This window comes from Salvelinus namaycush, chromosome 20, assembly GCF_016432855.1.
Source record: "Salvelinus namaycush isolate Seneca chromosome 20, SaNama_1.0, whole genome shotgun sequence".
In the NCBI taxonomy this organism is placed as follows: Eukaryota; Metazoa; Chordata; class Actinopteri; order Salmoniformes; family Salmonidae; genus Salvelinus; species Salvelinus namaycush.
Window position 1 is genome coordinate 45,755,089 of NC_052326.1, and position 22,247 is coordinate 45,777,335.

Sequence of the window (22,247 nt, forward strand, 5' to 3'; positions counted from 1 at the left end):
CGAGGTAGCTGTCGTCATAGCTCCCCTGCACCTGCCGAGTCTGGATCTGCCCAGTAACAGAGAGCAGGAAGTAGGATGGGAAGTAGGCCTTGACGATTTCCTCTGTGGTGGCTGAGACTAGTTGACCTGTAGGCCGGAACGGATGGGGAAAAGAGTCAGAGGTTAGAGGTTAAGACTTTTGAACTATGTTTTTTTAGCTGCACTAAAATGATTGTTGAGGTTTGGCCCTGTGGATGGTGTGGGGGATAACTTCACCGCTTGGGGAAAAATAGGCCATTGTCTGCGCAGGTTCCAAACCTGCCCTTTCCCTATACTGACACATACAAAGCTCTCTCTCCTGTCTCTTTCCACTGTACCTGTCTAATAAAAATGTGAGAGTGGGAATTCCCAGTATAGTTTTCTAAGCTGTACTGTATGCTATCTCTGCATCCTGTACTTGAGCCAATTCATAGTAATCCACATATGGTCCCAATAGGATCTTATCATAAATCTAATAATGCACTCACCTTGCCAGTAAAAGCTTCCTGGTCCTCCGAGAACAACCTTCCCATCCTGAAACACGCAGAAAACCACCACTCTGATGAGAACCTTAGGTATCAAGCAAGTTTTCAAACTCCATTGTAAGTCTTATGTTATGTGACTAAACATACAGTATTCATTCAGTGGGCTGTTCCAGAAAGCAGGATCATTCAGTTAGCCAGCTTACTTTGATAAGCAGTCAAATATGTCTTGATTTCCTGAATCATTCAGCAAGCAAAACTTGCAAGTATATAGGTTGTTTGTTGTTGAGTGAATTATATAATGCCAATTTCACGTCTATATTTCTGGAAAGTTAATTGGAAGTTAATTCAGAATGTCTGGGACAGTTACCTGGCTAAGATGAAAATCACATTATTGGTCAATTGCAGACAAGGCCAACCAAAATTGTACTTCCACTTTTAACCCAACCACTCCAAAAGACACACAGTACACACACAGGTTTTTAGAGAGGTGCAGAGGGGCTACCTGCCGCCCCATATAAACATCTCTAACTTACTGATCCTGCTTTCTGGAACAGCCCCCCAGAACATAAGGAGTTTGCCCCATTAAAAACTAAAAGAGAATCTCTTTTGAATTGTTTGTTAAGGAATTGTTCCTTGTCCTGTACAACGTACCTTGGTGAAGTCAGCACTGAACCCACCCTGACAGTAGCCCTGTCCTGCAGGACCATGTCTCTCTAAGGTAAAAGGAAGAGAAAACATTGATAAGGCCACCACCAAAATGGCCCATCCAGGGCCTAGTTTCCCAAAAGCATTTTAAGATTAAGTTCATCGTTAGAACCTTTCGTAGGAGAATCATTAAATCTCTGAGCTGTTTCCCATTATTATTTACGTTGCACTTGAAAAAACCCGTAATCTAACGCCTGCCTCAGACCACTAGTAGAACAGCTAAGTGCGCCGTTAGATGCTTTTTTGACCCTCCCAAGTCATTTTACTCACAGAAGATCTCCGCTAAACATAGAATCACATGATTTATCCGTCTCTCTGTGACCACCGATAACTTCACAAGAAGTTGACTACAAATACAAAGTTGCCAATGTCTTTGCATTGACACAAACAAATGAAAACTGAGATGACTGCATTCAAATATTGTCACGTTCCTGACCTGTTTTCTCTTGTTTTGTATGTGTTTAGTTGGTCAGGGCGTGAGTTGGGATGGGCAGTCTGTGTTGTTTGTTCTATGTGGGAGTGTGTTGGTTAATTAGCCTTATATGGTTCTCAATCAGGGACAGGTGTTATTCATTTCCTCTGATTGAGAATCATATATAGGTAGGCTGTTTTACACTGTTAGTTTGTGGGTGATTGTCTTCCGTGTCTGTGTATGTTGCGCCACACGGGACTGTTTTCGGTATGTTTGTTCGTTCGGTTTTTGTGTAGTCTGTTTTCCCGGTTCGTGCGTTCTTCGTGTTACATGTAAGTTCTTACGTTCAGGTCAGTCTACATCGTTTATTGTTTTGTTAGTTAGTCAAGTATAGTTTGTTTTCGTCTTGTTTAAATAAATATCATGTCATATCACAACGCTGCGCCTTGGTCGAATCACTACTCCTAGAGGAGGAGGAACACCGTTACAGAATCACCCACCAACAAAAGATCAAGCAGCGGTGTAACGGGAGTAAGGGACAGCGCAAGAAGGAGGAATGGACATGGGAGGATATTCTGGCTGGTAAGGATCGCCTCCCATGGGAACAGCTGGAGGCAGCTCGGAGAGTCGGAGAGCGGAGGAAACCGGAGAGAGGAACCGGCGTTATGAGGGGACGCGTCTAGCACGGAAGCCCGAAAAGCCCGTGAGTACTACCCAAAAATTTCTTGGGGGGGGGGGGGGCTAAGAGGTAGTGGGCCGAGGGCAGGTAGGAGACCTGCGCCCACTTCCCAGGCTAACCGTGGAGAGCGGGAGTACGGGCAGACACCGTGTTACGCAGTAGAGCGCACGGTGTCTCCTGTACGGGTTCATAGCCCGGTGCGGGTTATTCCACCTCCCCGCACTGGTAGGGCTAGAGTGAGTATTGAGCCGGATGTCATGAAGCCGGCCCTACATATCTGGCCACCAGTACGTCTCCTCGGGCCGGCTTACATGGCACCAGCCTTACGCATGGTGTCCCCGGTTCGCCTACATAGCCCGGTGCGGGTTATTCCACCTCCCCGCACTGGTCGGGCAACGGGGAGCATTCAACCAGGTAAGGTTGGGCAGGCTCAATGCTCAAGGGAGCCAGTACCCTGCACGGTCCGGTATTTCCGGCGCCACCTCCCCGCCCCAGCCCAGTACCACCAGTGCCTACTCCACGCACTCTCCCTATGGTGCGTGTCTCCAGCCCAGTGCCTCCAGTTCCGGCACCACGCACTAAGCCACCTGTGCGTCTCCAGAGCCCTGTACGCACTGTTCCTTCTCCCCGCACTCGCCCTGAGGTGCGTGCCCTTAGCCCGGTACCACCAGTGCCGGTACCACGCACCATGTCCATAGTGCGTTTTGAGAATCCAGTGTGCCCTGTCCCTGCTCCCCGCACTAGCCTGAAGGTGCGTGTCCTTAGTCCGGTGCCTCCAGTTCCGGCACCACGTACCAGGCCTACAGTGCGTCTCAGCCGGCCAGAGTCTGCCGTCTGCCCAAGCGCCGCATGAACTGTCCGTCTGCCCAAGCGCCGCATGAACTGTCCGTCTGCCCAAGCGCCGCATGAACTGTCCGTCTGCCAAGCGCCGCATGAACTGCCCGTCTGTATTGAGCCTTCAAAGCCGCCCGTCTGCCATGAGCCTGCAAAGCCGCCCGTCTGCCATGAGCCTACAGAGCCTTCCGCCAGACAGGAGCCGCTAGAGCCTTCCGCCAGACAGGAGCAGCCAAAGCCTTCCGCCAGACAGGATCAGCCAGAGCCATCCGTCTCCGCAGCGCCATCTGAGCCATCCGTCTCCCCAGCGCCGTCTGAGCCATCCGTCTCCCCAGCGCCGTCTGAGCCATCCGTCTCCCCAGCGCCGTCTGAGCCATCCGTCTCCCCAGCGCCGTCTGAGCCATCCGTCTCCCCAGCGCCGTCTGAGCCATCCGTCTCCCCAGCGCCGTCTGAGCCGCCCGTCTGTCCCGAGCCGTCAGAGCCGTTAGTCAGTCAGGAGCCGCTAGAGCCATTCGTCAGTCAGGATCTGCCAGAGCCGCCAACCAGACAGGATCTGCCAGAGCCGCCAACCAGACAGGATCTGCCAGAGCCGCCAACCAGACAGGATCTGCCAGAGCCGCCAACCAGACAGGATCTGCCAGAGCCGCCAACCAGACAGGATCTGCCAGAGCCGCCAACCAGACAGGATCTGCCAGAGCCGTCAGCCAGCCAGGATCTGCCAGAGCCGTCAGCCAGCCATGAGCGTCCAGAGCCGTCAGCCAGCCATGAGCGTCCAGAGCCGTCAGCCAGCCATGAGCTAACCCTCAGCCCAGAGCTGCCATTAATCCTGAACTGCCCCTCAGTCCAGAGCTGTCTCTCTGTCCGGAGCTGCCCTTCAGTCCGGAGTTGCCCCTCTATCCTGAGCTATCTCTCTATCCTGACCTATCTCTCTGTCCTGAGCTACCTTATCCCGGTGCTGCCCCTTATCTCAACGGTACCCTTTAAATTAAGTGGGTGGAATAGGAGGGTGGTCATTCAGAGGGGAATACGGAAGCTGGGATTGACTATGGTGGGGTGGGGACCTCGCCCAGAGCCTGAGCCACCACCGTGGTCAGATGCCCACCCAGACCCTCCCCTAGACTTTGTGCTGGTGCGCCCGGAGTTCGCACCTTAAGGGGGGGGTTATGTCACGTTCCTGACCTGTTTTCTCTTGTTTTGTATGTGTTTAGTTGGTCAGGGCGTGAGTTGGTATGGGCAGTCTGTGTTTGTTCTATGTGGGAGTGTGTTGGTTAATTAGCCTTATATGGTTCTCAATCAGGGACAGGTGTTATTCATTTCCTCTGAGAATCATATATAGGTAGGCTGTTTTACACTGTTAGTTTGTGGGTGATTGTCTTCCGTGTCTGTGTATGTTGCGCCACACGGGACTGTTTTCGGTATGTTTGTTCGTTCGGTTTTTGTGTAATCTGTTTTCCCGGTTTGTGCGTTCTTCGTGTTACATGTAAGTTCTTAGGTTCAGGTCAGTCTACATCGTTTATTGTTTTGTTAGTTAGTCAAGTATAGTTTGTTTTCGTCTTGTTTAAATAAATATCATGTCATATCACAACGCTGCGCCTTGGTCGAATCACTACTCCTCCTCTTCGTAAGAAGAGGAGGAGGAACACCGTTACAAATATAAACAGTATGCTAAAGGCCTATTTCAATCATATCGAAATACATTTAATTTTCAATCAATTGAATTCTATTTTGCTACGGTCTGTAATTTGTCTTAATATATTTCATGATGTGTAGCCCAACATGTGCGCAATGATGTGCCAATTCTGTGATTCAGTGCATTTCTATTGGGTAAGCATTAGAATATATTTGCAGCCGTAGGTGGTAATATCTCTCTAGGAGCTGATCCGTCGTCAGTATTGTTAAATAATTATAATGTTTAGGTAAGATTTGATTGGAGGAAGCTGATCCGAGAGCAACGCTCCCTTTATTTCGATCTTATCAGTATCGTCACATGCTCCAATGACGGCCTTATCGAACGTTCTCTCTGCATGGTGTTTTGAGCACTCTACTGTTTCCTTAGATTCCTCCGGACCTTCTTACCCAGCCCCAACTCCCCTCGCTCCAGCCTCAGCCTCAGCACCTGGCTCCCTGTAACCCGCCCAAGCTTTTCCTGGCCTGCACTCCATCTTCCCCTGTAGTTCAATAAATACCTTGGTTACCTTATCCCAGTCTCCTTGTCTGAGTCTGCTCTTGGGTTCACCTTGTCCGTGTAACAATCATAACATTGTGAGCACACAAATCTCCCATTGACATCAGTGGTCAATTTACAAGAATGTTGGATCTAAAATGAGGATTTGGCCATCATCCTCACAAGACAAACCTGTGGCTGCATGTTTCGTCACTACTTCATTCAATTGACTTCAGGTACAGTATTTTGGATAAGGATGTTGTTGCAGTACTGTACCTGTGCGACAGGGGGCGTACTCCACAAATGTCTTGAGGCTGTCGACGGAGAGGTAGCAGGTTCCTGTGGCATCCGAGAAGGGGGCATCGTGTTCCGTTCTCCAGTAATACCTTGGGGCACAAGCCTTGGAGACATTCAAGAAAGGAGTTCAAAACAACACACAAACTTCACAACTGTCAACTGTCAGATGTTGATACACATCACTGACACATCGTGAAAAGCTTTTTATGACTGGGGCTATGGTCGACTTCATTGGAGGCTGCTGAGGGGAGGACGGCTCATAATAATGGCTGGAACGGAGCAAAAGGAATGGAACCATGTGTTTGCTGTATTTGATACCATTCCGCTCCAGCCATTACCACGAGTCAGTCCTCCCCAATTAAGTTGCCACCAACCTCCTGTGGTAGAACTTGTGTGTAGAATTTGTGAACGATATCAAATCGAAATATATTTCTGTGAGCAATTCTAACAGGACAGATATATGATGACCTATTCCCTTCTATCCCACAGAATGTAGTAGCCTCTTACCAGGACAGTGTTGCCATGGGAACGCACCGTAGCCCCAAACCACTGATGGGACTTGAACTCGACCTGGACGTCGACGTCGTTGACGTGGAAACTGCGATCCCCTGGAAGATGCCAAAGAAACGCACCTTTACATTCGTAATGCAGTACTTGTATGACACTGTAATAGCTCGCCTGAAGCTTGCACCAGTGTTTCCTCAAGTAACCCTACTGTTCCACTTACTGTATTTCAGGACTATCACACCTGATTCGACAAATGAGGGGCGTGATCAACTTGTTACTGGTACTCCCTGTATATAGCTATGTTATAATATCGTATCCCTGCACATCGACTTGGCGCTGGTACTCCCTGTATATAGCTACGTTATTTTCTACTTCCTGTATATAGCCATGTTATTTTCTACTCCCTGTATATAGCCATGTTATTTTCTACTTCCTGTATATAGCCATGTTATTTTTATTTATGTTAAATTTTTAACTCTGCATTGTTGGAAAAGGAACCGTAAGTAAGCATTTCACTGTTATTGTTTACTAAGCATGTGACAAATGACATTTAGTTGATAATTTGAATCAGGTGTCCTTGCACTGAAATACATCAAATAAATGCAATGGCTGGGGTGGCCCATCGATTCCAGCCGCTGCCTGTTGGTGACATGTACTGTGTATTACCGCTGCCAGCATGAGCTCCAATCCATCCCACTGCGCTCTAGCACTCTGTCTCCTTCTATACTTGTTTCTCTCTATCCTGTCCAATAAACACAACAAATACAAAAGGGGCACTACTGCAAAAAAAAGGAATGGCTGGTGGTACTCAAGAGAAGAAACGGTGATTTCTATTGTAAGTTAACTTTGTCTCAACATGATCCCTCATGTCATCCCTGTTTGATGTCACACGGTTCCACATGTTTTTATAACTCTGTCTAAGTCTCATCTCTTAATCCATCCACCTTGCTATTGGCAAGCATCAAACCATTCCGCTGGACTTGGAATGCATTGTTACTGTAGAAACATTTGTCCTTCATAGTCTGATTCCTATTTTATGAAGGGGGTGGCGGGGCTCTGGTAAAACAGTTTCTTGTGACAGGCAAAACATCCAGCAGCTGGCTAGGAGAGCACATGAGAGACTTTGTTCTAGGCTATGAGATTAGGTCAAACTTTAGTCATGTTGAGAGATAGGCAGTGATGCAACCCGTCAGGATGCTCTGGTATGGCAACTGCTCGGCTTCCGACCACACAGCACTACAGAGGGTAGTGTGTATGGCCCAGTACATCACTGGGGCCAAGCTTCCTGCCATCCAGGACCTCTATACCAGGCGGTGTCAGAGCAAGTCCATTAAAATTGTCAGAGACTCCAGCCACCCTAGTCATAGACTGTTCTCTCTGCTACTGCACGGCAAGCGGTATCGGAGCACCAAGTCTAGGTCCAAGAGGCTTCTAAATAGCTTTTACCCCCAAGCCATAAGACTCCTGAACATCAAATGGCTACCCAGACTATTTGCATTGTCCCCCCCCCTCTTTTACGCTGCTGATACTCTCTGTTATTATCTATGCATAGTCACTTTAATAACTCTACCTACATGTACATATTACCTCAATTACCTCGACTAACTGGTGCCACTGCACATTGACTCTGTACCGGTACTCCTTGTATAGCCTCGCTATTGTTATTTTACTGCTGCTCTTTAATTACTTGTTACTTTTACTAATTTTCTTGGTATTTTTCTTCAAATTGCATTGTTGGTTAAGGGCTGGTAAGTAAACATTTCACTGTAAGGTGTTGTATTCGGCGCATGTGAAAAATACAATTTGATTTCTGACAGTCACTCCTGGCCAATAGACTACTTCCCAGGTAAGAAAAAGTTTAAGATTAATAAGTTAAAATATTTGACGCAGTAGACTTGGCAGTATGGGTTTGATGCATTTGTCTGACGCATAGACTTGAGTGGTGACATTAACCTTCCCGTACCACTGCACTGTCGGTCTCTGTCTGTCTGTCGGTCTGTCTGGCTGCTGGGGTCTGGACTGTGTCTGTCTGGCTGCTGGGGTCTGGACTGTGTCTGTCTGGCTGCTGGGGTCTGGACTGTGTCTGTAGTACGCACTATACTCTTTGAACCCAGAGACCTGCATGGGAAACGTTGCGATGCACAAGCACGTGAAAAGAAGGGCCCAGGGCAGTGTATGTGTGTGTGTGTGTGTCTTCCTGCATGTCTGTGTAAAACGGCTATCATCTTAATTCCTGAATTAATTTATCACATCAGCTGTTCCTTCAATTTCGAGAATGTACTTATAAGGGTGTATATTTGTGTGCATATAAGCCGGTGGATGTATACAGCACACATTTTTGTTTACAGTATGTGTTTGCGATCACAGATAGGTTTGTAAGCAGTACATGTGTATGTATAAACAGTTTACGTGCAAGAGTAGGTGTGTATCCAGTTTATGTGCATTCATGTCTGAGTACAGCATACATTAACTTCAGAAAGTATTCACACGCCTGGACTTTTTACACATTTTGTTGTGTTACAAAATGGAATTAAAATGGATAGAATTGCAATTTTTTTGTCAACGATCTACCCTGTTATGTCAAAGTGGAAGAAAATGTCTAACATTTGTAAGAGAAATCATGAACAATAAAACACTAATTTGTTGATTAGAGAAGTATTCAACCCCCTGAGTCAATACATGTTAGAATCACCTTCGGCAGTGATTACAGCTGTGAGTCTTTCTGGGTAAGTCTCTAAGAGCTTTACACACCTGGATTGTGCAACATTTGCCCATTACTCTTTTCAAAATTCTTCAAGCTCTGTCAAATTAGTTCTTGATCATTGCTAGATGACTGTTTTCAGCTCTTGCCATAGATTTTCAAGCCGGTTTCAAAACTGTAACTCGGCCACTCAGGAACATTCACTGTCTTCTTGGTAAGCAACTCCAGTGAGTGTAGATTTGGCCATGTGCTTTCAGTTTTTGTCCTGTAGAAATGTGAATTCATCTCCCTCTGTCTGGTGGAAAGCAAACTGAACCAGGTTTTCCTCTAGGATTTTGCCTTTGCTTAGATCCATTCCGTAAATGTTTTTATCTAGTCCTTAATGATTACAAGCATACCCATAACATGATGCAGCCACCAATACGCTAGAAAATATGGAGAGTGATACTCAGTAATGTGTTGTATTGGATTTGCCCCAAACATAACACTTTGTATTCAGGACAAAATGTTTATTTATTTTCCAATTTTTTTGCAGTATTACTTTTGTGCCTTGTTGCAAACAGAATGCATGTTTTGGAATATATTTTATTCTGTACAGGCTTCCTTCTTTTCACTCTGTCAATTAGGTTAGTATTGTGGAGTAACTACAATGTTGTTGATTCATCCTCAGTTTTTCCTATCACAGCCATTAAACTCTGTAACAGTTTTAAAGTCACCATTGGCCTCATGGTTAAATCCCTCAGTGGTTTCCTTCCTCTCAGGCAACTGAGTTAGGAAGGACACCAGTTTCTTTGTAGTGACAGGGTGTATTGATACACCATCCAAAGTATAATGAATAACTTCATCATGCTCAAAGGGATATTCAATGTCAGCTTTTTGTATTTTTACCCATCTACCAATAGACGCTCTTCTTTGTGAGGCATTGGAAAACCTCTCTGGTCTATGTGGTTCAATCTGTGTTTGAAATTCACTGCTCGACTGAGGGACCTTACAGATAATTGTATGTGTGGGGTACAGAGATGAGGTAGTCATTCATAAATAATGATAAACACCATTATTACACACAGGCTGAGTCCATGCAACTTATTATGTGACTTGTTAAGCAAATGTTTACTCATGAGCTTATTTAGGCTTGTCATAACAAAGGGGTTGAATACTTATTGACTCAAGACATTTCAGCTTTCAGTTTTTACTAATTTGTAACAATTTCAAAAAACATAATTCCACTTTGACATTATGGGGTATTGTGTGTAGGCCAGTGACAATAAAAATCTAAATTTAATCAATTTTATTCAGGCTGTGGAATGTGGAAAAAGTCAAGGGGTGTGAATACTTTCTGAAAGCATTGTATGTGTGTATATCCTGTTTATGTGCATTTGTGTCTGTACCTGAGTACAGTATGGAACGGAGTCAAACATCTATTTTCTATATGTTTGACACTGTTCCGTTAATTCCATTCCAGACATTACAATGAGCCCGTCCTCCTATAGCTCCTCCCACCAGCTTCCACAGGTGTACAGTATGTATGTGAGCGTGTGTGTGTGTATCTGAGTATGTGTATTGTAACGGTTTTGACTTGGGGTTATTGTTTGTAGGGGTGCCAGGTAGGTCGTGCCTACCAAAGAAAATATTGATTTCTCCTTTTTGTTTGTGAGGGAATGAGTCCTGTCTGGTCTGTCAAGTCTACACCAATACAAAGGACTCAAGTAAAAGTCAGGATGGACATACACTTTTCATTAACCCTTAAAACATTGGAAATCATTTCAAAACTGTTCTTTTGCGTGGGTTGTATTACCAACATAAATTATCACACACATAATAATATAACAAATAATGAGCTCTGGTTCCTCGAGAAAGGTCCCGTACCTTGGGCCTAAAAGAGTCCAGCCCAGTAAAGGAGTTCAGTGAACTCCAGTGACCTTAGTCACACAATGTTTGTCCGTTCATAAAAGTGTAGCATAAACCCAGTCTCAATCATACAATCAAAATATCTAACTCTTTTACAACACAACCATAAAGAGTATCAAATCTCAGTAGTCTTCAACTACAACTGACCACAAATCAACACGGTATAAATCACACTCAAACAAAGGAAATACTTAAGCAAAAAAGTTGTAGTTAGTCGGTCAGTCAGACAATCCAATCTGAGAAAGGCCATGAAGAAACAGACCAACAGATGTGTAGTCCAAAGGATGAAATGAGTAAATCTGATCCTGGTTAAACTTGAGACAAGGCTACAAAGCACACTTTTAAATACAACAAAACAAACGGAGTAAAGAAGCTTCGGAACTGAGGGTTGAACACATCCTCATTGGCACCACCATCACAACCCCCTTTTGTGCAGCTGATGCTGGCTATTTAGTTGGGAATTAAACGGGAAGCGCTGTGTTGGAAGGATGAGCGCAGACGGTTCGGACTAATTCAGGGCCGTCACAGTATGTGTCTATGTAACGTACAATATGTTTGTGACCTATGTGATAACACACACCCTCTGATCCTCAAACGGTGGGCCACTTCCTGCTTTATCTGATGGAGTTTGTGACCGCTTCACTGGCAGGCAGAGCCAGGGGTTCTCAGGGGTCCTTGTCCACATAATGACTTTGGCCTAATTACAGTTACAACACTGGGCTTCAAGCCAGCCAGCCAGGAAATCAACCAAGGCTATAGGCTTTAGAAAGGGGGAATACGAGAGAGGACTTGGCCACTACAAAACACAGTGCAAACTTCAAAGAATGGTTTAAATAAAAATGGAGCACTGTTGGTGAAGAATCCCTAAGCCTTGACAGAGAGGTTTATCCCCATAACTTTAAAGTCATCCTAGTCAGTGAGCTCGCTAATAGAAGCCTTATAGTTTTATGGCTGAAGAGGCATTTTTATAGTTAAACAATACAACTTTAACTGGGGGGTATACTTTGAAATACGCTATACACTGTCTTTGTAAAATCTACGTATGAAACATGATGTTAACATAGCTATTTTTTGTTTTTATTTTAATTTTATTTCACCTTTGTTTAACCAGGTAGGCTAGTTGAGAACAAGTTCTCATTTACAACTGCGACCTGGCCAAGATAAAGCAAAGCAGTGTGACACAAACAACAACACAGAGTTACACATGGAATAATTAAACATGCAGTCAATAATACAATAGAAAAAGTCTATATACAGTGTGTGCAAAGCAGGTAGGATAAGGGAGGTAAGGCAATAAATAGGCCATAGTGGCTAAATAATTACATTATAGCAATTAAACACTGGAGTGGTAGATGTGCAGAAGATGAGTGGAGATAGAGATAGTAGAGATATTGGGGTGCAACGGAGCAAAATCAATAACAGTATGGGGGATGAGGTAGTTTGATGGGCTATTTACAGATGGGCTATGTACAGGTGCAGTGATCTGTGAGCTGCTCTGACAGCTGGTGCTTAAAGTTAGTGAGGGAGATATGAGTCTCCAGCTTCAGTGATTTTTGCAGTTCGTTCCAGTCATTGGCAGCAGAGAACTGGAAGGAAAGGCAGCCAAATGAAGAATTGGCTTTGGGGATGACCAGTGAGATATACCTGCTGGAGCGCGTGCTACGGGTGGGTGCTGCTATGGTGACCAGTGAGCTGATATAAGGCGGGGCTTTACCTAGCAAATACTTATTTATGACCTGGAGCCAGTGGGTTTGGCGACGAATATGAAGCGAGGGCCAGCCAACAAGAGCATACAGGTCGAGTGGTGATGAAGCCGATTCTAGATTTAATTTTGGATTGGAGATGCTTAATGTGAGTCTGGAAGGTCTAGCTTAGACACCTAGGTATTTGTAGTTGTCCACATATTCTAAGTCAGAACCGTCCAGAGTAGTGATGCTGGACAGGCGGGCAGGTGTGGGCAGTGATCGGTTGAAGAGCATTGGCCACGGAAGGAGAGTTGTATGGCATTGAAGCTCGTCTGGAGGTTAGTTAACACAGTGTCCAAAGAAGGGCCAGAAGTATACAAAATGGTGTCATCTGTGTAGAGGTGGATCAGAGAATCACCAGCAGCAAGAGCGACATCATTGATGTATACAGAATTGAGAATTGAACCCTGTGGCACCCCCATAGAGACTGCCAGAGGTCCGGACAACAGGCCCTCCGATTTGACACACTGAACTCTGTCTGAGAAGTAGTTGGTGAACCAGGCGAGGCAGTCATTTGAGAAACCTAGGGTGTTGAGTCTGCCGATAATAATGTGGTGATTGACAGAGTTAATAGCCTTGGCCAGGTCGAGGAATACAGCTGCACAGTATTGTCTCTTATCGATGGCGGTGATGATATCATTTAGGACCTTGAGCGTGGCTGAGGTGCACCCATGACCAGCTCGGAAACCAGATTGCATAGCGGAGAAGGTACGGTGGGATTTGATCTGTTTGTTAACTTGGCTTTCGAAGACCTTAGAAAGACAGGGTAGGATAGATATATGTATGTAGCAGTTTGGGTCTAGAATGCTTCCCCCTTTGAAGTGGGGGATGACCACAGCAGCTTTCCAATCTTTGGGGATCTCAGACGATACAAAAGAGAGTTTGAACAGGCTAGTAATAGGGGTTGCAACAATTTCGGCGGATAATTTTAGAAAGAGAGGGTCCAGATTGTCTAGCCCGGCTGATTTATAGGGATCCAGATTTTGCAGCTCTTTCAGAACATCAGCTATCTGGATTTGGGTGAAAGAGAAATGGGGGAGGCTTGGGCAAGTTGCTGTGGGGGGTGCAGGGCTGTTCATCGGGGTAGGGGTAGCCAGGTGGAAAGCATGGCCAGCTGTAGAAAAATGCTTATTGAAATTCTCGATTATCATGGATTTATCGGTGGTGACAGTGTTTCCTAGCCTCAGTGCAGTGGGCAGCTGGGAGGAGGTGCTCTTATTCTCCATGGACTTTATAGTGTCCCAGAACCTTTTGGGGTTTGTGCTACAGGATGCAAATTTCTGTTTGAAAAAGCTAGCCTTTGCTTTCCTAACTGCCTGTGTATATTGGTTCCTAACTTCCCTGAAAAGTTGCAAATCACGGGGGCTATTCGATGCTAATGAAGTATGCCACAGGATGTTTTTGTGCTGGTCAAGAGCAGTCAGGTCTGGAGTGAACCAAGGGCTATATCTGTTCCTGGTTCTACATTTTTTGAATGGGGCATGCTTATTTAAGATGGTGAGGAAAGCACTTTTAAAGAATAACCAGGCATCCTCTACTGTCGGAATGAGGTCAATATCCTTCCAGGATACCCGGACCAGGTGCATTAGAAAGGCATGCTCACTGAAGTGTTTTAGGGAGCGTTTGACAGTGATGAGGGGTGGTTGTTTGACCACAGACCCATTACGGACGCAGGCAATGAGGCAGGTTGAAGACAGCAGAGGTGTATTTGGAGGGCAGGTTGGTTAGAATGATATCTATGAGGGTGCCAGTGTTTACAGATTTGGGGTTGTACCTGGTAGGGTCATTGATAATTTGTGTGAGATTGAGGGCATCAAGCTTAGATTGTAGGTTGGCCGGGGTGTTAAGCATGTCCCAGTTTAGGTCACCTAACAGCACGAGCTCTGAAGATAGATGGGGGGCAATCAATTCACATATGGTGTCCAGGGCACAGCTGGGGGCAGAAGGTGGTCTATAGCAAGCGGCAACGGTGAGAGACTTGTTTCTGGAAAGGTAGATTTTTAAAAGTAGAAGCTCAAATTGTTTGGGCACAGACCTGGATAGTAAGACAGAACTCTGCAGGCTAACTCCGCCCCCTTTGGCAGTTCTATCTTGTCGGAAAGTGTTATAGTTAGGGATGGAAATTTCAGGGTTTTTGGTGGTCTTCCTAAGCCAGGATTCAGACAAGGCTAGGACATCCGGGTTGGCAGGGTGTGCTAAAGCAGTGAATAAAACAAACTTAGGGAGGAGGCTTCTTATGTTAACATGCATGAAACCAAGGCTTTACGGTTACAGAAGTCAACAAATGAGAGCGCCTGGGGAATGGGAGTGGAGCTAGGCACTGCAGGGCCTGGATTAACCTCTACATCACCAGAGGACAAGAGGAGGATAAGGGTACGGCTAAAGGCTATAAAAACTGGTCGTCTAGTACGTTCAGAACAGCGAGTAAAAGGAACAGGTTTCTGGGCACGGTATAATAGATTCAAGTATAATGTACAGACAAAGATATGGTAGGATGTGAATACTGTGGAGGTAAACCTATGCATTGAGTGACGATAAAAGAGATATTGCCTCTAGAAACATAATTTAAACCAGATGAGGTCACCGCATGTGTGGGAGGTGGAACTAAAGGGTTAGCTAAGGCGTATTGAGCAGGGTTAGAGGCTCTACAGTGAAATAAGGCAATAATTACTAACCAAAACAGAAATGGACAAGGCATATTGACATTAGGGAGAGGCATGCGTAGCCGAGTGATCATTGGGTCCAGTGAGTAGCTGGGTGAGCTGGAGACACGGCGATTCAGACAGCAAGCAGGCCGGGGCTAGCAAGCTAGCAGGAGGGCTTTAGAGGGACGTCGCGGTGGAAGAAGTCAGTTGTAGCCCCTTCGTGCGGTTACGTCGGCAGATCAGTCGTGATGGATCAGCAGGGCTCCGTGTAGTAAAAGGGTCCAGGCCAATTGGCAAAATAGGTATAGTAGCCCAAGGAGTGGCTGATGGACCTCTTCAGCTAGCCAGGAGATGGGCCTAGCATAGGCTAGCTCCAGCCTAATTGGTGCTTGCTTCGGGACAGAGACGTTAGCCAGCAGAAGCCAATCGGATAGCAGCTAGCTAGCTGCGATGATCCAGGTGAAGAGGTTCAGAGCTTGCGGTAGGAATCCAGGGATATGGAGAATAAGAAGTCCTATACGTTCTGGGTTGAATCGCGTTGTGTAGACTGGCAGGAGTTGTCTGGGCTGAAGGTTAGCTGATGACCGCTAGCAGTGGCTAGCTGACAACTAGAAAGTAGCTAGTTAGCTGGCTAGCTTTCTGTTGGGGGTTCCTGTTCTGAAGTAAAGAAAATAGCAGAACCATACTACATTGGGTGAGTTGGGTTGCAGGAGAGTATGTTGAAGTTGGGGTTAAGAAAAAAAAAAGGTTTTAAATAAAATGTAATATATGCGAAGAAAAATATTTTAAAAGATAGATACACGGGACACGACAAGACGAAGACAAAAGACGCCTGACTGCTACGCCATCTTGGATTTCAAAAAGGGGAATGGGGAAACTCATCATACTTTACAACAGGAAGAAACATTGATGATCTGCTTTTCCATACATTCACACCAATTCATTCCACCAGGTTATTCAGCCAGGTACCTTACCTTCATTGTCAAAAATGACAACACTGCAATCCGATTGGTCCTGGCTCCAAGGACACAAGTACACAGATCCACCTTCGATGATGTTCGTTTGGCTGGTGTTAGCTTTGGGAGCACCAATCAGAATACTGAAACTGTAGAATAAAAACAGAAGACAAAACACAGTATTAGTACACGGTCAGCAAAAAATAGTGGGAGTACACGAAGCAATGAGTACTTTTGATCAATTCATCTTCGGTTGTTTTTAACTGATTTGAGCAATGATTTGGCCACATTGTAACGTTCGTCGTCGGAATGAGAAGGATCGGACCAAAGCGCAGCGTGGTTAGTGTTCATGATTATTTATTTAAACTGAACACTGAGACAAAATAACAAAATGGAACAACACGAAACAGTTCTGTCTGGTGCAGACACAAAACAGAAAACAACTACCCACAAAACACAGGTGGGAAAAAGCTGCCTAAGTATGATTCTCAATCAGAGACAACGATAGACAGGCAAACATAGACAGCTAACCTTCAGCCCAGACAACTCCTGCCAGTCTACACAACGCGATTCAACCCAGAGCGTATAGGACTTCTTATTCTCCATATCCCTGGATTCCTACCTCTGATTGAGAACCACACCCGGCCAAACACAAAGAAATACAAAACATAGAAAATGAACATAGAATGCCCACCCAAATCACACCCTGACCAAACCAAAATAGAGACATGAAAAGCTCTCTACGGTCAGGGCGTTCCACACATATACTCCCTTCATGGATCCTTTACCATATAGGTCAGTGATCTTGTCTAACTCAAAAGGCAGTTCAGGGCTGCATTCACAAAGTATTTATTTTTAGGACAGCTAATCTAGGATCATGTCCCCGATAAAAAAATATAAAAAACGAATCGGCCTATATCGAATCTCCCATTCCTCTCAAAACATTTTGAAAAAGCTGTTGCGCAGCAACTCACTGCCTTCCTGAAGACAAACAATGTATACGAAACGCTTCAGTCTGGTTTTAGACCACATCATAGCATTGAGACTGCACTCGTGAAAGTGGTAAATGACCTTTTAATGGCGTCAGACCAAGGCTCTGCATCTGTCCTCGTGCTCCTAGACCTTAGTGCTGCTTTTGATACCATCGATCACCACATTCTTTTGGAGAGATTTGAAACCCAAATTGGTCTACACGGACAAGATCTGGCCTGGTTTAGATCTTATCTGTCTAAAATATATCAGTTTGTTTCTGTGGATGGTTTGTCCTCTGACAAATCAACTGTAAATTTCGGTGTTCCTCAAGGTTCCATTTTAGGACCACTATTGTTTTCACTATATATTTTACCTCTTGGTGATGTCATTCGGAAACATAATGTTAACTTTCACTGCTATGTGGGCAATACACAGCTGTACATTTCGATGAAACATGGTGAAGCCCCAAAATAGCCCTCCCTGGAAGCCTGTGTTTCAGACATAAGGAAGTGGATCGCGTCAATTTTTTATATTTTAAACACGGACAAAACAGGGATGCTAGTTCTAGGCCCCAAGAAACAAAGAGATCTTCTGTTGGTTGTACAGTCATCTTAAATAAAACTGTGAAGGATCTCAGCGTTACTCTGGACCCTGATCTCTCTTTTGACGAACATATCAAGAATACTTCAAGGACAGCTTTTTTCAATTTTCGTAACATTGCAAAAATCTGACACTTTCTGTCCAAAAATGATGCAGAAAAGTTAATCCATGCTTTTGTCACTTCTAGATTAGACTACTGCAATGCTCTACTTTCCAGCTACCCGGATAAAGCACTAAATAAACTTCAGTTAGTGCTAAACACGGCTGCTAGAATCTTGACTAGAACCAAAACATGTGATCATATTTCTCCAGTGCTAGCCTCTCTACACTGGCTTCCTGTTAAGGCTAGGGCTGATTTCAAGGTTTTACTGCTAACCCACAAAGCATTACATGGACTTGCTCCTACCTATCTTTCCGATTTGGTCCTGCCGTACATACCTACACGTACGCTACGGTCACAAGACGCAGGCTTGGAATGGTCTGCCTATCCGTGTGAGAGATGCAGACTCGGTCTCAACCTTTAAGTCTTTATTGAAGACTCATCTCTTCAGTAGGTCCTATGATTGAGTGTAGTCTGGCCCAGGGGTGTGAAGGTGAATGGAAAGGCACTGGAATGACGAACCGCCCTTGCTGTCTCTGCCTGACCGGTTCCCCTCTCTCCACTGGGATTCTCTGCCTCTAACCCTATCACGGGGGCTGAGTCACTGGCTTATTGGTGCTCTTCCGTGCCATCCCTAGGAGGGGTGAGTCACTTGAGTGGGTTGACTCACTGACGTGATCTTCCTGTCTGGGTTGGCGCCCCCCTCGGGTTCGTGCCGTGGGGGAGATCTTCGTGGGCTATACTCGGCCTTGTCTCACGGGAGTAAGTTGGTGGTTGAAGATATCCCTCTAGTGGTGTGGGAGCTGTGCTTTGGCAAAGTGGGTGGGGTTATATCCTGCCTGTTTGGCCCTGTCCGGGGGTATCGTCGGACGGGGCCACAGTGTCTCCGACCCCTCCTGTCTCAACCTCGAGTATTTATGCTGCAATAGTCTGTGTCGGGGGCTAGAGTCAGTCTTATCCGGTTTCCTGCGTGAATTTAAGTATGCTCCCTCCAATTCTCTCTCTCTTTTTCTGTCTTTCTCTTTCTCCTTCTCTCTCTCTCTTTCTCTCAGAGGACCTAAGCCCTAGGACCATGCCCCAGGACTACCTGGCCTGATGATTCCTTGCTGTCCCCAGTTTCAACTGTTCTGCCTGCGGCAATGGAACCCTGACCTGTTCACCGGATGTGCTACCTTGTCCCGGACCTGGTGTTTTGGACTCTCTCTCTACCGCACCTCCAGTCTCTAACTCTGAGGGATCGGCTATGAAAAGGCAACTGACATTTACTCCTGAGGTGCTGCTCTACAACCACTGTGATTATTATTATCTGACCCTGCTGGTCATCTATGAACGGTTGAACATCTTGGCCATGTACTGTTATAATCTCCACCCGGCACACCCAGAAGAGGACTGGCCACCCCTCAGAGCCTGGTTCCCTCTCTATGTTTCTTCCTACGTTCTGGCCTTTCTAGGGAGTTTTCCCTAGCCACTGTGCTTCTACATCTGCATTGCTTGCTGTTCGAGGTTTTAGGCTAGGTTTCTGTACAGCACTTTGTGACATCGGCTGATGTATGGAATTACTTCATTAACTATGATCTATCTATGATTTAAGGCTAAACTGATCCTAGATCAGTACACTTACTATGAGATGCTTTATGAATACAGGCCCTGAAAGGATCTTCAGGATCCTTCATTTTACAGGTACCTTATCATCCTCATCATCATCACCAGTCTGACATAACGTTCCCCAATAGCTCTGTCCTGTCTCAGTAAACAGATCATAGCTAAGGCTAGTTCTTAGCTTCATCAGCTCTACTGGAGAGGGTGGAAGGGGTTTATGGGTAGGGGAGATATATATATATATAATGGTACATTCTGGTCTGGTCTACCTCCAGTGGGCTCAAACATCTCTCCCCAATCCAAAAGACGCAGTGCAGGATACATGTCCTACATTTAATGAATCCGATATTATTCCACCAAGGAGGCTAAACACGGAACACATTTCAGTGGAGTATTGGGCTATTTAAGGGTCAAATGGCAACAATCTGTGGAAATGGAATAAATGACGAGAACGAACACCACACTTTAACATAGGGGAAACACTGCATTAACGTCGCAGCTAATTCAACAGAACCATTCTAAAGCTGCTGCTGATCACATATTATTGCCAGACACCCTCTACCAAAACACTGGGGTTCTGTGTTAACTAGGGTCATTGACTCACACTGTGGATGTCGCTGAGACACATAAACAACTTTGGCATGCTGAAAAACAGCAAACTCTGGCAACCGCCTGTATGGGACAACACAATCTAACTTGCGGCATGCATGAAATTGAGGAGAGCCTTTTCAGGCAAGTGAGAAAAAAAGGCATGTCACTTCATTTGTCTCCCTGTGACATCAACTGTTTTCCAGCTACTCCAACTTGACTAATATGACCCAGAACAAGGCAGGAGCAATCAACAGTCATATGATCAAGTTAGTGAAATCAAAACAATAAAAATAGATAGCTATTCAATGATTTAGTTTATTTCAGCACAAAGGCTACCGTTGTCCTGTCCTGACAAGATAAATAAAGCACAAGGGAAAAAGAGCTGACTCATACAATTGGACTAAATCAACATCTTGGTAATGACTCCACAACACACATCTGTCCCTCCCCCCAACGGAGTAAGACAAAACAATTTCCTCGCTGCTGGTGTCAGAAAACGGGGACATTTATTAAGTCAATGGCATCAAACCGACTCTGCCTCTGAGGACAGTAGAAGGGAAGCTGTGACGGGAGTTGATATAGGCCTAGCCTCTAAAAATGTGTTTAAACATCGATCAGCTCAGCCCCGATGTCAATGGTGACCCTCAGATTTGAGTAAATGGGTCATCCTTATTATCTATTAATTAGCCAAATGAGCATTGTGACCTAACCCCTGACATTATAGGCCTAACGATTATGTCAAAGTTACATCTCTAGAATTATCCCATTGTAAACTAGGCCTGCATGAGAATTGCCCTTCTACTGTAGGCTAATAGCACCCATGAATCTGTACATTTGATAAAAGTTAATAGTGTAAAGTGTTGGTCCCATATGCCATGAGCTCAGAAAAGGATCCCAAACATTTTCCATACGCACAAAAAGGTTATTTCTCTCAAAATTTGGGCAACAGGTGTGGCATATCAAGAAGCTGATTCAACAGCATGATCATTACACAGGTGCACCTTGTGCTGGGGTCAAGAAAAGGCCACTCTAAAATGTGCAGTTTTGTCATACACCACAATGCCACAGATTTTTGAAGGATCGTTCAATTGGCATGCTGACTGCAGGAATGTCCACCTGAGCTGTTGCCAGAGAATTGAATGTTCATTTCTCTACCATAATGTCATTTTAGAGAATTTGGCAGTACATCCAACCATCCTCACAACCGCAGACCACGTGTATGGCGAGTGGTTTGCTGTTGTCAAGGTTGTAAACAGAGTGCCCCATGGTGGCGGTGGGGTTATGGTATGGGCAGGCATAAGCTACGGACAACGAACACAATTGCATTTTATCTAGGGCAATTTGAATGCATAGAGATACTGTGACGGGATCCTGAGGCCCATTGTCTTGCCATACATCCGCTGCCATCAACTCATATTTCAGCGTGATAACGCACGGCTCCATGTCGCAAGGATCTGTACACAATTCCTCGAAACTGAAAATGGCCCAGTTCTTTCCATGGCCTGTATACTCACCAGACATGTCACCCATTGAGCATGTTTGGAATGCTCTGGATCAATGTGAACAACAGCGTGTTCCAGTTCCCGCCCATATCCAGCAACTTCACACAGCCATTGAAGAGGAGTGGGACAACATTCCACATGTCACAATCAACAGCCTGATCAACTCTATGCCAAGGAGATGTGTTGTGGTGCATGAGGCAAATACTGGTCACACCAGATATTGACTGGTTTTCTGATCCACGCCCCTACCTTTTTTTAAGGTATCTGTGACAAACAGGTGCATATCTGTATTCCCAGTCATGTGAAATCCATAGATTAGGGCCTAATTTATTTATTTCAATTGACTGATTTCCTATATGAACTGTAACTCAGTAAAAGCTTTGAAATTGTTGCATTTCTATTTTTGTATATAATACAATTCTAGAAAGGGGCGGGGGGCTATTCAAAGTCCATGGAATCCCTATTCATCCAATGATTTACATTTTCACTTTATTTGATCCAAATCTGCAAAAATGCTGAATATGTCTGTCTGGAATATACCACAAAATAATCAAATGGAAAATAGCCCACTTAGCATGATGATGTGGTCGATGACAATTTGCTTCTTGAAAGTCCGATATCCTGAAAACTTGACTGCTGACATGCAAAACATTTTGGAGTGGACTAATAAAAACGAGCCTTTTTTCGAGTGGAGCTTCCATTGAAGAAGATATCACCCCATGAGAGTAAGCGGTTGGCATTTATTGTCATGAATCTTGCTCTGGAGGAAGCTCTGCAGAGTAGTCACTAGCTGACACAGCCACAAAGTCATAAAATCTGATTTTAAA

At 45.1% G+C, this 22,247-nt stretch overlaps 1 protein-coding gene across 1 annotated transcript in view; it reads right to left on the minus strand.

The window, feature by feature from the left end:
• The window catches only part of LOC120065410 (integrin alpha-5-like), a 63,177-nt gene that overhangs the window by 40,139 nt on the left and 791 nt on the right, over positions 1 to 22,247 (minus strand). The window contains exons 2-7 of the mRNA XM_039016400.1: positions 16,075 to 16,205; positions 6,102 to 6,202; positions 5,574 to 5,697; positions 1,155 to 1,216; positions 507 to 552; positions 1 to 126 (exon numbers count right to left, since the gene is read on the minus strand). Coding sequence (XP_038872328.1) covers positions 1 to 126; positions 507 to 552; positions 1,155 to 1,216; positions 5,574 to 5,697; positions 6,102 to 6,202; positions 16,075 to 16,205 — 590 coding nt within the window. The remainder of the gene's footprint in view (positions 127 to 506; positions 553 to 1,154; positions 1,217 to 5,573; positions 5,698 to 6,101; positions 6,203 to 16,074; positions 16,206 to 22,247) is intronic.